The sequence below is a fragment of the Salvelinus alpinus genome, chromosome 11 (assembly GCF_045679555.1).
Source record: "Salvelinus alpinus chromosome 11, SLU_Salpinus.1, whole genome shotgun sequence".
Lineage (NCBI taxonomy): Eukaryota > Metazoa > Chordata > Actinopteri > Salmoniformes > Salmonidae > Salvelinus > Salvelinus alpinus.
The window spans coordinates 19,126,886-19,141,921 of record NC_092096.1 but is presented as its reverse complement, the minus strand read 5'-3'; the positions used below and the strand labels follow the sequence as shown (position 1 = coordinate 19,141,921).

General features: G+C 42.9%; 1 protein-coding gene across 1 annotated transcript; it reads right to left on the bottom strand.

Annotated features, from left to right (window-relative positions):
* Window positions 1-9,841: 9,841 nt before the first annotated feature.
* LOC139533690 (gastrula zinc finger protein XlCGF57.1-like) lies at window positions 9,842-13,927 on the bottom strand. Its single transcript, XM_071331977.1, has 2 exons — window positions 13,674-13,927; window positions 9,842-12,341 (listed from the first exon to the last, which is right to left on the bottom strand). Exons 1-2 carry the CDS (start codon window positions 13,837-13,839, stop codon window positions 10,795-10,797), a joined length of 1,713 nt encoding a protein of 570 aa, XP_071188078.1. The 5' UTR covers window positions 13,840-13,927; the 3' UTR covers window positions 9,842-10,794.
* Between the last annotated feature and the right edge of the window lie 1,109 nt (window positions 13,928-15,036).

The following is a 15,036-nucleotide window of genomic DNA, read 5'->3' as shown; positions in this document are numbered from 1 at the left end:
CTAATTATTACATTTCTTTCTGAAAATGCAACTAACTGGATTTATGGCAACTTCATTAGAGACAATAAAAGGCATTTTCTTTTTTACATTGTCCAACAAGTGTTTACAGGCCTTGATTGTTTCATTCTAACATTAAATTATTCAAATATGTAATACAAATCTCCAAATGTTTTGTTTTATAGCGCTATATCAGGGATGGGCAACTAGTGACCCGTCCTGTTGAAGGCCCTCTGATCAATTTATGTAAAAAGTAAATATATATTTTTTTTAATCAGTTGGGGTCTCCACTTATTGTTGAGAGTTAGAATATCTAATGTAATGTAGTAAAATACACAAGGTGCAATGTTGAAATTTGGTTGTGCATCAGCAGTTTCTCTCTTGTCAGCCACTGACAGTCATTCACTTAGCCTATGTCAGCAAAATATTTTTAGACAAGGAAATGAGTTTAGCGGCCAGCTATCTAAACTTGATTTGGTCTCACTCAGATAATATATTAAAAACTGCAAACATTTCCCTTCATCCTATGGCAAAATGTGTAGAATTGCAGCAAACGTCCTCTAAAACTGCAACATTTTCTCTACGCCTCTTGGCAAAATGTGTAGAATTGCACGAAATTAACTTTAAAACTTGATGAGTTCATATTTTTTGTGGCCCCCACCCCCATCAAAGTTGTCCATCCCTGCACTATATAATGCTCTAGGGCTAATTTAGTTAGCATTTTAGCATACCTTTCTAGATCGACAACATAAAACAACATTTAAAAAGTTAAACATTATCCCTTAGATTACTGGAGGCTGCTGAGGTGAGCACGGCTCATAATAATACATACATTAAAAATATAACTAGGCAAGTCAGTTAAGAACAAATTCTCAAGTCAGTTCATATTTACAATGACGGCCTACCCCGACCAAACCTGGATGATGCTGGGCCAATTGTGCACTGTCCTATGGGACTCCCAATAAGGGTTGGATGTGATGCAGCCTGGATTTGAACCAGGGACTACAGTGCACTCTTGCACTGAGATGCAGGGCCTTAGAAAATAAATAATGTCTACAATGGAGTCAACGGAATGGCATCAAACACAAAGATGTGTTTTCCATGTGGTTGATACCACTCCACTGACTCCATTCCAGACATTATTAGGAGCCATCCTCCCCTCAGCAGCCTCCACTGCCTTAGATCTAGCACACCAAATACATCAATAGTTTAAGCATTTGTTCCAGAACAGTGATTCAAATAGATTTTCTCAATACTGACCAAAAAAATATATATCTTAAGGGGGTTAGCCAGCGGTGACAGAGTTGACAACAACTACTAAAAACAGACTTATTTGTGCCACAAAAAATAAGTCCATACAAATATTTGTAAAATACAGAAAATTCTTCATTTGAAAATCAAGAATAAAAACGTATCTTTCAGCACTCTGACAGAGTTGACGTCAGACAAAATCTGATGTTTTACAGAGTTGACAAAAATGTTATGTTACTTACATTTACATTTAAGTCATTTAGCAGACGCTCTTATCCAGAGCGACTTACAAATTTGTGCATTCACCTTATGATATCCAGTGGAACAACCACTTTACAATAGTGCATCTAACTCTTTTAAGGGGGAGGGGGGGGTTAGAAGGATTACTTTATCCTATCCTAGGTATTCCTTAAAGAGGTGGGGTTTCAGGTGTCTCCGGAAGGTGGTGATTGACTCCGCTGACCTGGCGTCGTGAGGGAGTTTGTTCCACCATTGGGGTGCCAGAGCAGCGAACAGTTTTGACTGGGCTGAGCGGGAACTGTACTTCCTCAGAGGTAGGGAGGCGAGCAGGCCAGAGGCGGATGAACGCAGTGCCCTTGTTTGGGTGTAGGGCCTGATCAGAGCCTGAAGGTACGGAGGTGCCGTTCCCCTCACAGCTCCGTAGGCAAGCACCATGGTCTTGTAGCGGATGCGAGCTTCAACTGGAAGCCAGTGGAGAGAGCGGGGGAGCGGGGTGACGTGAGAGAACTTGGGAAGGTTGAACACCAGACGGGCTGCGGCGTTCTGGATGAGTTGTAGGGGTTTAATAGCACAGGCAGGGAGCCCAGCCAACAGCGAGTTGCAGTAATCCAGACGGGAGATGACAAGTGCCTGGATTAGGACCTGCGCCGCTTCCTGTGTGAGGCAGGGTCGTACTCTGCGAATGTTGTAGAGCATGAACCTACAGGAACGGGTCACCGCCTTGATGTGAGTTGAGAACGACAGGGTGTTGTCCAGGATCACGCCAAGGTTCTTAGCACTCTGGGAGGAGGACACAATGGAGTTGTCAACCGTGATGGCGAGATCATGGAACGGGCAGTCCTTCCCCGGGAGGAAGAGCAGCTCCGTCTTGCCGAGGTTCAGCTTGAGGTGGTGATCCGTCATCCACACTGATATGTCTGCCAGACATGCAGAGATGCGATTCGCCACCTGGTTATCAGAGGGGGGAAAGGAGAAGATTAATTGTGTGTCGTCTGCATAGCAATGATAGGAGAGACCATGTGAGGATATGACAGAGCCAAGTGACTTGGTGTATAGCGAGAATAGGAGAGGGCCTAGAACAGAGCCCTGGGGGACACCAGTGGTGAGAGCACGTGGTGCGGAGACAGATTCTCGCCACGCCACCTGGTAGGAGCGACCTGTCAGGTAGGACGCAATCCAAGCGTGGGCCGCGCCGGAGATGCCCAGCTCGGAGAGGGTGGAGAGGAGGATCTGATGGTTCACAGTATCAAAGGCAGCCGATAGGTCTAGAAGGATGAGAGCAGAGGAGAGAGAGTTAGCTTTAGCAGTGCGGAGCGCCTCCGTGACACAGAGAAGAGCAGTCTCAGTTGAATGACTAGTCTTGAAACCTGACTGATTTGGATCAAGAAGGTCATTCTGAGAGAGATAGCAGGAGAGCTGGCCAAGGACGGCACGTTCAAGAGTTTTGGAGAGAAAAGAAAGAAGGGATACTGGTCTGTAGTTGTTGACATCGGAGGGATCGAGTGTAGGTTTTTTCAGAAGGGGTGCAACTCTCGCTCTCTTGAAGACGGAAGGGACGTAGCCAGCGGTCAAGGATGAGTTGATGAGCGAGGTGAGGTAAGGGAGAAGGTGTCCGGAAATGGTCTGGAGAAGAGAGGAGGGGATAGGGTCAAGCGGGCAGGTTGTTGGGCGGCCGGCCGTCACAAGACGCGAGATTTCATCTGGAGAGAGAGGGGAGAAAGAGGTCAAAGCACAGGGTAGGGCAGTGTGAGCAGAACCAGCGGTGTCGTTTGACTTAGCAAACGAGGATCGGATGTCGTCGACCTTCTTTTCAAAATGGTTGACGAAGTCATCCGCAGAGAGGGAGGAGGGGGGAGGAGGGGGAGGAGGATTCAGGAGGGAGGAGAAGGTGGCAAAGAGCTTCCTAGGGTTAGAGGCAGATGCTTGGAATTTAGAGTGGTAGAAAGTGGCTTTAGCAGCAGAGACAGAAGAGGAGAATGTAGAGAGGAGGGAGTGAAAGGATGCCAGGTCCGCAGGGAGGCGAGTTTTCCTCCATTTCCGCTCGGCTGCCCGGAGCCCTGTTCTGTGAGCTCGCAGTGAGTCGTCGAGCCACTGAGCAGGAGGGGAGGACCGAGCCGGCCTGGAGGATAGGGGACATAGAGAGTCAAAGGATGCAGAAAGGGAGGAGAGGAGGGTTGAGGAGGCAGAATCAGGAGATAGGTTGGAGAAGGTTTGAGCAGAGGGAAGAGATGATAGGATGGAAGAGGAGAGAGTAGCGGGGGAGAGAGAGCGAAGGTTGGGACGGCGCGATACCATCCGAGTAGGGGCAGTGTGGGAAGTGTTGGATGAGAGCGAGAGGGAAAAGGATACAAGGTAGTGGTCGGAGACTTGGAGGGGAGTTGCAATGAGATTAGTGGAAGAACAGCATCTAGTAAAGATGAGGTCAAGCGTATTGCCTGCCTTGTGAGTAGGGGGGGAAGGTGAGAGGGTGAGGTCAAAAGAGGAGAGGAGTGGAAAGAAGGAGGCAGAGAGGAATGAGTCAAAGGTAGACGTGGGGAGGTTAAAGTCACCCAGAACTGTGAGAGGTGAGCCATCCTCAGGAAAGGAACTTATCAGGGCGTCAAGCTCATTGATGAACTCTCCAAGGGAACCTGGAGGGCGATAAATGATAAGGATGTTAAGCTTGAAAGGGCTGGTAACTGTGTTTACTTCATTCAAGTGGTATGCAAAGTAGCAATTTTCTTTTCCCTCAGTTGTTTCAACATGTTTAAACCAAATATAATATCCTCTCAGGGAGATGGAGTTAATGGTCACAACCATAAACTATAGTGATTTCAATATTATTTGTTTAAATCTATCAAAAGTTTATAACGTAACACACTGGTCTTGTTGCACTACATGTAATGAGGAGGTGAAGAAGGGGTCCTTGCTCATTCCTGATTCATTTATTCATTTTAGACAAATCTGAATGAGTTGACCAAATCTCCAGACAATTTTTTAGGAATTACAGTTTTCAGATAAATATGATTTCAAGTCAGACATAGATCCTTGCAATAAAACTATATTATACTTTTTCAGTTAACATTTATTATTAGAATTTTAAAAACACAATGAGGGTTTGAAATTGGGATCCTTTGCTCCAGACAAGAGCAAAGTGCAGACATGGAAATTAATAATATTACAAATATTATACAATTCCCCTACATTGTTTAACTCAAATAATGCAAGAAAATCTTCTTTTTTTTCAACTACAAAAATAAAGTTTCCTGCTGGACAAGAACTGTTCCGACTCTCAAGAATCCCTGAGCTGTCCATCTTGATTTTGGCTAGCTTTATCACGCACCTGTGTGTTCCAAAATGGATTTATTCACTTTACCTTCCAAAAGGTACCAGACTTTGCACCCAAGATAGTCACACTCATGGACAGGACGGGCTAGCGTGCAAGTGAGCGGGAGAGAGACTGAGCGAGAGAGAGAATACTGTTACCAGAACACTGACTTCCGTTTCACTCCACAGGATACTAGGAGATCTAGTAGAGAGAAACAGGAGAGTGTTGTGACTATCTCTCTATAATGTCCTGTTGTGCTGCTTTGTCCTGTTGTGCGAATGTCTAGCAAAATATTGTCATCATTACTTTACCTACAACTTCACATGTCAGTCACTAGATAGAAGCACTTCACTGTGTTCCACTCAGACAGAGTTCATATGTCATGGAAACAGGGCTTTACACTGTTGAGTCCAACTGTTGACACTCAAACAGTTAGTGTCATGAGGAAAAATGTATAAACTACGACATGTGGTTGTCTCACCTAGCCATCTTAAGATGAATGCACTAATTGTTGCTCTGGATAAGAGTGTCTAGTAAATGACATAAATGTAAATACACAGCTGGCTGGACACATAGGTTAGTATGTAGTCATGTCTTGTCGGTCTGGCTGAGAGTGCGAGACACACACCTGGAAGGAAAGAGAAGGATGAAATATACAATTGACATTCTCACTTCTCATGTTGTTGTAGCCTACTGAAAGGATCCACGTTAGTGTAATAGATCCACTTCATTGGCCAGCTAGCCAATTTCCTTTTGCTGTAGTAGGATGTAATGCAGACACCTCTTAATCAGAGGGACACTGAGGAGCAAACATGTGTTTAGTTTTATTTACTCAACATGCATTAGTCTAGAAGCCTGTATGTATAGAATGAAAAGATGTCCTCCTTTGGGGAACATTTAAGCAGATACATCATCTACACCTCTTTCTATTGTAGTAGACTAATGCATACAGTTAAAGTCCCACTCCTCCACATTGTTGTCACGACTTCTGCCGAAGTCGATGCCTCTCCTTGTACGGGCGATGTTCGGCGGTCGACGTCGCCGGTCTTCTAGCCATCACCGATCCCTTTTTCATTTTCCATTTGTTTTGTCTCGTTTTCCCACACACCTGGATCTCATTTCCCTCATTATGTGTTGCGTATTTAACCCTATGTTTCCCCCATGTCTTTGTGTGGTATTGTTTATTCTGTGTTCATGTATGCGCACACTAGGCTGGTTGCGCTGGGTTATGTTCAACCAGTATTTTGTATTTCGTGTTCGTTTGTGCCGTGTGCTTTTGGTTCGCCAAATAAAAGGCTCCGTGTTACTACCAACTATCTGCTCTCCTGCGCCTGACTTTTGTAACGGTTTTCTTCCAGGGGTGAAGGAGAGGACCAAAGTGCAGCGCGGCTAGTGTTAAACATGTTTAATAACGAACAAGTGAAAGACTACAAACAACAATACAAAATAACAAATGTGCAAAAACCGAGACAGACCTATCTGGTGCAGACAATCACAGAGACAGGAAACAAACACCCACAAAATCCCAACACAAAACAAGCCTCCTATATATGATTCTCAATCAGGGACAACGATTACCATCTGCCTCTGATTGAGAACCATATTAGGCTGGACATAGAAACAGACAAACTAGACACACAACATAGAATTCCCACCCAGCTCACGTCCTGACCAACACTAAACAAGCAAAACACATAATAACTCTGGTCAGGACGTTACAACTTTCTACAGCCCTTCACGCATACCTTGACAATTGTGGTCAATATGGATAACACACACCTGTTTACTTTGACTCTCCTGGTGTTGTGAACCTAATCCTGATTTACAGTCAACTCTGACCCCACAGTACACAACATCTACAACATCTTCTCACATGGTCAGTCCAGGTCAGTCATGTCTGGTTCCGTTTAGCATGGTCCTGTTTGGCCGTAATACAGTGTGTGTGTTTAAATGTGTTTAGTAATTGGTAAGAGTCAGGGGCATCATGCACCCATTATTTTAGAGGGGGCATGAAGTACGTGAGGTTCGAGGGGGCGTGGTTCAGAGAATGTAGTGTGTTTCAAACACCTGAAACTGCTTTTTCCTGCAAGCTAAAGTTGATGTGTCTTTGGCTATGCCGGATTAAGTGATATGACATGCTATTCTATAAAATAATTTATCTGTAATTAATATTACCTGATTAAGCTAATCATGTAAATGTAATTAACTAGTCTCATCTGAAAGTTGTAAATTCTTGGTTATCTTCACGAACCCTGGCTAACAAGTTGAATCAGCAATACAAAATTTGGTTTAATTATGGATCGTCATCTTCACGTTGAAATTCGATGCTAATTTCGTTAGGTTCTTGTCGTTCAACCAGAGCTCACGCTGAGGTTGGCTTAGTTCTGTTGGTGATCTTGTCCTTTTAACGTGGGGACCGCCGTCCTCTCGTCCTTGGAACAGAAAGTGGAATTTTCATCAACGGGTTTATATAGTGGTGAAAGAAGGGCGTGTTTCATAGTTTACAACCAAAGTCTGTTCACTTGGGCGGGGCCTCTGAGTGAGCAGAGTTTCTCTATGACAAACCGTTCTCTCATTTAAGAAGCTAAAATTACATTTAATCTTTTCACAAATAGTTTCATATTTAAACTTTTAAATTGCACAACAATTCCATGTGAATCTGATAACTAGAATGTGTCAACTTTCCAAGATACAGTTTATGTCATCCTGTCATTAGTAATAATGTCTCAGACAACAATTGATCTGAGATCATATTCATTAAGTCCCAACGCATATTTTCTACTGGTTGGATTACCGAAATATGGTTCCGTTTCCCACCTTTTGATGTTACCAGACTCTCTATGTTACAAAGGCTTTACAAGAGTCAACTCTATAAAGTAGAGAGAGAGAAAAGAGGAAAGGTATTTACGTGGGTCATAAACCTCCCCCAAAAGGCCAACGTCATTACAGAGTCATAATCATAATGTCAATATGTATATTTTTCTGCGTAGGTTATCTAAGCAGACCTCTTTGCCTGTTTAATGGTCATTGTAATGAATGATGCACATTAATTCTTTAAGAACTTGTAGGCCTTAGGAGTTCAGTACAACTGCTACATTGGTATATAGTATCTTATAAACCAGGTAGTTTGGGTCCTGGATAGTGATTGGCTGAAAGCTGTGGTATATCAGACATTATAAACCGGGTGGATCGAGTCCTGAATGCTGATTGGCTGAAAGCCATGGTATATCAGACCATATACAATGGATATGACAAAAAAATACTATAAACTGGTCTTATTACATTAGTAACCAGTTTATAATAGCAACAAGTCACCTCGGGAGTTTGTGGTATATGGCCAATATACCACGGCTAAGGTCGATATCCAGGCACTCCGAGTTGCATCGTGCTTATGAACAAATCTTAGCCAAGGTATATTGGCCATATAACACATCCCCTCGGGCCTTATTGCTTAAATAACCCAATAATTAACGCTATTTTTGTAATTTCTAAAGTTTAGCAACATTGCCAGCCGCCATGCTGAACAAAAATATAAACGCAACATGCAACAATTTCAAGGACTTTAGTGAGTTACAGTTCATATAAGGAATTCAATCAATTGAAATAAATTCATTAGGCCATATTCTATGGATGTCACATGACTGGGCATGGGTGCAGCCATGGGTGGGCCTTTGAGGGCATTGGCCAACCCCCTTGGCAGACAGGCCCACCCACTGGGGAGCCAGACCCAGCCAATTCGTTTTTCCACACAAAAGGGCTTTATTACAGACAGAAATACTCCTCAATCCCCCCGCTAGACTAATTTACCAGTCTAACAAATGTTACCTGACATGGGCTAATTGAGTGACTATCAGTGACAGAGATAACAGAAAAACTGCTGATGCACAACCAAACTATAAAATTGCATCTTGTGTTTTGTACTATTCTAACTCGTCACAGTAACTTGAGACCCTGACAATTAAAACATATATATTATAGAGGGTCAATCCCTGAGCTAGACTATCTAGCATCTCTTTGCTCCGTGGTGCACCTTGGGAGAATTGGGGGGGGGGGGGGGGTACTCTTGATCCAGTCAGTGTTCCCCCGTCGCAAAATACCGCTGACACATCTTTTCTATCAATAATTATGATAAAACTGAATGAATTAAGTTCAGTAATTAATGTAACAACGGTAAATGAAATAACACTGGTAAATGTAATACATTTTCTATTTGTAACAACTTAACGTTTTTATGTGATAAACCTGGTTAATGCAAAAACTTGCCAATAAACGTAATAACTTTTTCCAATAAATGTAATAAGTTTACATTCACCAGTGAATAACACATTTTTTAATGAATAATGTAATAACATAACAAAATCAATGCTTTATGTAGTACTGCCCTGAATTTAATGCACATACCACCACCCACTGCCAATCACAAACTCACTGACACACACACACACACACACACACACACACACACACACACACACACACACACACACACACACACACACACACACACACACACACACACACACACACACACACAGAGTTAACACTTTACTTGATTATTAACCAATCTTATTATGTTTTCCAGTGGTTTTTATGTTGTCAGGTGGTTATTATGTTATCAGGTGGTTATTATGTTATCTGGTGGTTATTATGTTATCAGGTGGTTATTATGTTATCTGGTGGTTATGTTATCAGGTGGTTATTATGTTATCTGGTTATTATGTTATCAGGTGGTGGTTATTATGTTATCAGGTGGTTATTATGTTAACAGGTGGTTATTCTGTTATCTGGTGGTTATTATGTTATCAGGTGGTTATTATGTTATCAGGTCAGAAGCAACTTTTTTAATGAATAACATAACTTCCCTGTAAACAATAATGAGTCTTTAGGACCTCCCGGGACGTCACAAAATGGTCGCCTAAAGTAGTCAGGATGTTCTGTCATGGTCCCCTAGAGGTTTTTTGTCTAGTTCCTGGAGACGTCACCTGATGTACAGAAAGAAACCCCCCCCCCCCCCCCCCATTACCAGGGCACCGCACCCTAGTTGTATTACACATCACTCCTTGTTACTGTTGCCAAAACCATCAAGGCCCTGACTGGGTGAACCACTGATCCAGTCACAGCTCTTTGTCTTTTGGCAATGCTAGGGACAGCCACCCCCACACACAAACAGTGGTTTTAACAGTGTTTTACACCCACATATTTGAGAATGTTCTCTTGGCCGGTTTCCACCCGGTTACGTACCCCTGAACCTTAGAGGCTGCTGCCCTATATACATAGACTTGAATTCACTGGCCACTTTCATAATGGAACACTAGTCACTTTAATAATGTTTTCATATTTTTGCTTTACTCATCTCATATGTATATAATGTACTCTATTCTACTGTATTTTAGTCCATGCCACATTGATCATCTTAATATTTATATATTCCTAAATTCCATTCTTTTACTTTTAAGTTTGTGTGTATTACTGTGAATCGTTAGATATTACTGCACTGTTGGAGCTAGAAACACAAGCATTTCTCTACACCCGCAATAACTTCTGCTAAACACGTGTATGTGACCAATACAACTGTATTTTATTTGGAACCATGTATTCTGTTAAGGTTAGTGATACACTGTTTAGCAAAAATGGTGGAAAAAAAAAAGGTACTCAATGTCAATATGATTACATTTGACATAATCACTTAGTAGACTTTTCAATATGACCCAACCTGGGATTTGATCTGACAACCTCTGGATTTGGGATATGCTGATCTTCCTGCTGGGCCACAAAATCTGTAGAATTTCAGAAGTCCCCTACACATTCATTACCTATAATACATCTCTGCACTTAACAAAATAGTACCATCTGCACTGCTAATTTAGTCATCAGTTAATCTATCCTCTCATTGACTCAATTTACTTATTCCAGCTATTTGTGTCTATGTGTACTCAGAATATTGTACACATCCTGATCTTGTGACTAAATATATCTTTGTCCTAATTTTCCTTCGTCTTTCAGTTTTCCTCCTGTTTGCCACCTTTGTGGATGTTTTTCACATGCGTCAGTAAATTAGACTTTTGAGTGAAGCTTTTCCCACAGTCATCACAGATAAATGGTTTCTCTTCTGTGTGAGTCAGTTGATGCTTCTTTAGGGACCCCTTGTGACAGAAGCTTTTCCCACAGTCATCACAGCTAAATGGTTTCTCTTCTGTGTGAGTCAGTTGATGGTTTCTTAGGTTCCCCTTCTGATAGAAGCTTTTCCCACAGTCATCACAGCTAAAAAGTTTCTCTCCTGTGTGAGTCAGTTGATGGTTTCTTAGGCTCCCCTTCTGATTGAAGCTTTTCCCACAGTCATCACAGCTAAATGGTTTCTCTCCTGTGTGAGTCAGTGTATGCTTCTTTAGGGACCACTTGTGACAGAAGCTTTTCTCACAGTCATCACAGCTAAATGGTTTCTCTCCTGTGTGAGTTAGTGTATGCTTCTTTAGGGACCCCTTGTGACTGAAGCTTTTCCCACAAGCATCACAGCTAAATGGTTTATCTCCTGTGTGAGTCAGTGTATGCTTCTTTAGGGACCACTTGTGACAGAAGCTTTTCCCACAGTCATCACAGCTAAATGGTTTCTCTCCTGTGTGAGTTAGTGTATGGTTCTTTAGGGACCCTTTCTGACTGAAGCTTTTCCCACAAGCATCACAGCTAAATGGTTTCTCTCCTGTGTGAGTCACCATGTGCACTGTTAAGTGTTGCTTGCAATGGAAGCTTTTGCCACAGTCGCCACACTTAAATTGTTTCTCCCCTGTGTGAATCCTCATGTGCTTGGACAGATCTCCTTTGAGTTTGAAGGTCTTGCTACAAACAGGGCAGGTGTAGGGTTTCCCACTGTGACAGAGGCTGACATGGGCCTTCAGTTTACAGGTGGAGTTGTAGCGTTTTCTGCAGAAACGGCATTCACTGAGTCTCTTCTTGGAGAGAGTCACATGCCTCTGCAGGTCAGGTTTCAGAGCAAACATTTCACCACAGTGGTGAGTTTTTCTGGACGTGGTGCTGGGTTTAAAACGGTGTTCACCCATTGATGGGTTTGGATTCAATGATGAGCTGGGATCAAATGATGAGTTGGGATCCATTGGTGGGCTGCTGTTAAGTCCTACCGGGTCACTGCTTACGGCTGAGAGCTGGCTGGAGGCACCGTTGTGATTATCTGGAGGGTCACAGGGAATGTAGAGACCCTTAACGTGGGTCACAGTAACAAAAGGTGTGAGATCCACTTGTTTAGGGTCACTCTCGCTGTTCTCCACAGTCTGGGTTTGGGGAGAAGTGAAGGGCTGAAGTGGGTCCTCCTGATCACATTCACTTTTCACACAGGAAGGAGTGAATTTATTATCAGCCTCCAGCCCTTGAAGCTGCTCTTCTTCCTGACTGGTCCTGAGTTCCTCCTGTTCCTCTTTAATCTGTGGAAGCTCTGGGTTCTCCTGCCCCAGACTGGGGCTCCACTCCTGCGCACAGTGCTGCTGATCAGGGAGAACCTCCTCTTCAGAGACAGCGAGAGAGAGCTGCAGGGAGTCTGGAGGAAAGGAGAGAGGAGCAGAGGTTATCTATAGAGCCTTTAGACAGTCGTCACTAGCTGGCACAGCCACAGCCATAAACTGAACTGAACTCAAGAACCAATTCTCTCGTTGAAAACAGCACGTGACCGGGAACTCTGCCAGAGCACATGAACAGTTAAAGGTCATGAACAGTCAAAATCATGTTTTTCATGAAATTGGAGTATGACCAAAGTATGAAAAATGACTGTTGCTTCTACATTGATAAAGTTTGATCATAAAGTTACTGGTTCCCTCCCCCATGTCAAACACTTGGATATATTATTAAGGGGACAAGGTGACATCACTTAATTTTATTGTGTGCTAACATAATATTCTCTTCTCTTTAAATAAGTACTGCATTGTCACAAACATCGGAGAACTCGTGTTTGCAGAGGGGCGTGGTTTATATAGCTGGTCATGGCTCACATCAACACCATCATCTCAGAAACCCTAGGCCCACTCCAATTTGCATACCGCCCCAACAGAGCCATGGCTTGGGGGTAGAAGCTGTTAAGAAGCCTTTTGGACCTAGACTTGGCGCTCTGGTACCGCTTGCCGTGCGGTAGCAGAGAGAACAGTCTATGACTAGGTTGGCTGGAGTCTGACAATTTTTAGGGCCTTCCTCTGACACCGCCTGGTATAGAGGTCCTGGATGGCAGGAAGCCTGGCCCCGAGCAGTTGCCATACCAGGCAGTAATGCAACCAGTCAGGATGCTCTCGATGGTGCAGCTGTAGAACCTTTTGAGGATCTGAGGACAATTGCAAAATATGTTCAGTCTCCTGAGGTGGAAGAGGCTTTGTCACTTTGTCTTAGTGTGTTTGGACCATGATATCTATGCATACTCACTATAACTCCTGCTACATGTACATATTACCTCAATTACCTCGACTAACCTGTGCCCCCGCACATTGACTCTACCTGTACCCCCTGTTTATAGCCTCTCTACAGTTATTTTACTGCAGCTCTCATTATTATTTTTTTACTGCATTGTTGGTTAAGGGCTTGTAAGTAAGCATTTCACTGTAAGGTTTACACCTGTTGTATTCGGTGCATGTGACAAATAAAATTTGGTGGTCACACCAGATACTGACTGGTTTTCTGATCAACCCCCCTACCTTTTAAGGTATCTGTGACCAAGATGCATATCTGCATTCCCGTTAATGTGAAATCCATAGATTAGGGCATAATCTATTTATTTCAATTGATTGAATTCCTTATATGAACTGTAACTTGGTAACATCTTAGAAATTGTTAAATGTTGGGTTAATATTTTTGTTCAGCGTAGCCATCTGAAGATCTACATACTAACCTATTCTACATAGTTTTATCTCCGGTGTGATCCGCAGCAGTCTCCGTAGCCGATCATTCTCCTCGCGGTACTCCGCTACCGTTTCTTCAACTGCCCCGAAAATCTCCACAGCTGCCGCGGTTAAACGCTCATTTAAAAACACACGAAACGACTGTAGTTTAGACATGTTTCAGTCGACTGAGAATTGGGTATTCAACATGTATGTCTTCGTCGACGAGCACAAACAAACGCTCCCTACCGTTTTATTTCCGTATTGTTTTGTTTTGTTTTTGTCAGCGGGTAAGGAGCCCAGAAACAAATCACAGCGTTCCCATGGTGATGGGGTTTTACTACACGCTACAGACCAATGATACTGGGAATAGATATTGTAGTTCAGGGATTCTTGAAAGACGGGACAAATTCTACCTTCTTCACACAAATATTTTTCTTCATATAAAACATTTAAAATATAAATTTTGATGGACCAAATAACCTCCTAATTCTTTCATTTCTTTCTGAAAATGCAAAATACACAAGGTACAATATCGAAGTTTGGTTGTGCATCAGCAGTTTCTCTCTTGATATGTCAGCCACTGACAGTCACTCAATTATCTTACATCAGCTAACATCTTTTTAGACTGGTGAATTAGTTTAACGGCCAGATATCTAAACTTAGTAATCATGATCCAATTACTGGATGGCGGGCATTTTGGCATGTCTATCTAGATTCATAACTTAAAACAACATTTATTATGTTAACATCCATTAGATCAGTGCATGCTGCTGAAGGGAGGACGGCTCATAATAATGGCTGGAATGGATTCAACGGAATGGCATCAAACACAAAGATGTGTTTTCCATGTGGTTGATACCACTCCACTCACTCCATTCCTGACATTATTAGGAGCCATCCTCCCCTCAGCAGCCTCCACTGCCTTAGATCTAGTACACCAAATACATCAATAGTTTAAGCATTTGTTCCAGAACAGTGATTCAAATAGATTTTCTCAATACTGACCAAAAAATATATATCTTAAGGGGGTTAGCCAGCGGTGACAGAGTTGACAACAACTACTAAAAACAGACTTATTTGTGCCACAAAAAATAAGTCCATACAAATATTTGTAAAATACAGAAAATTCTTCATTTGAACACCCCCCACCACCTCAAACGATCCCATAGGGGAAAAGGCCGGATGTGGAGGTCCTGGGCTGGCGTGGTCACACGTGGTCTGCGCTTGTGAGGCCGGGTTGGACGTACCGCCAAATTCTCTAATCCGACATTGGAGGCAGCTTACGGTCGAGAAATGAACATTAAATTCTTTGGCAACAGCTCTGGTGGACTCTCCTGCAGTCAGCATGCCGGTTGCACACTCCCTCAAAAC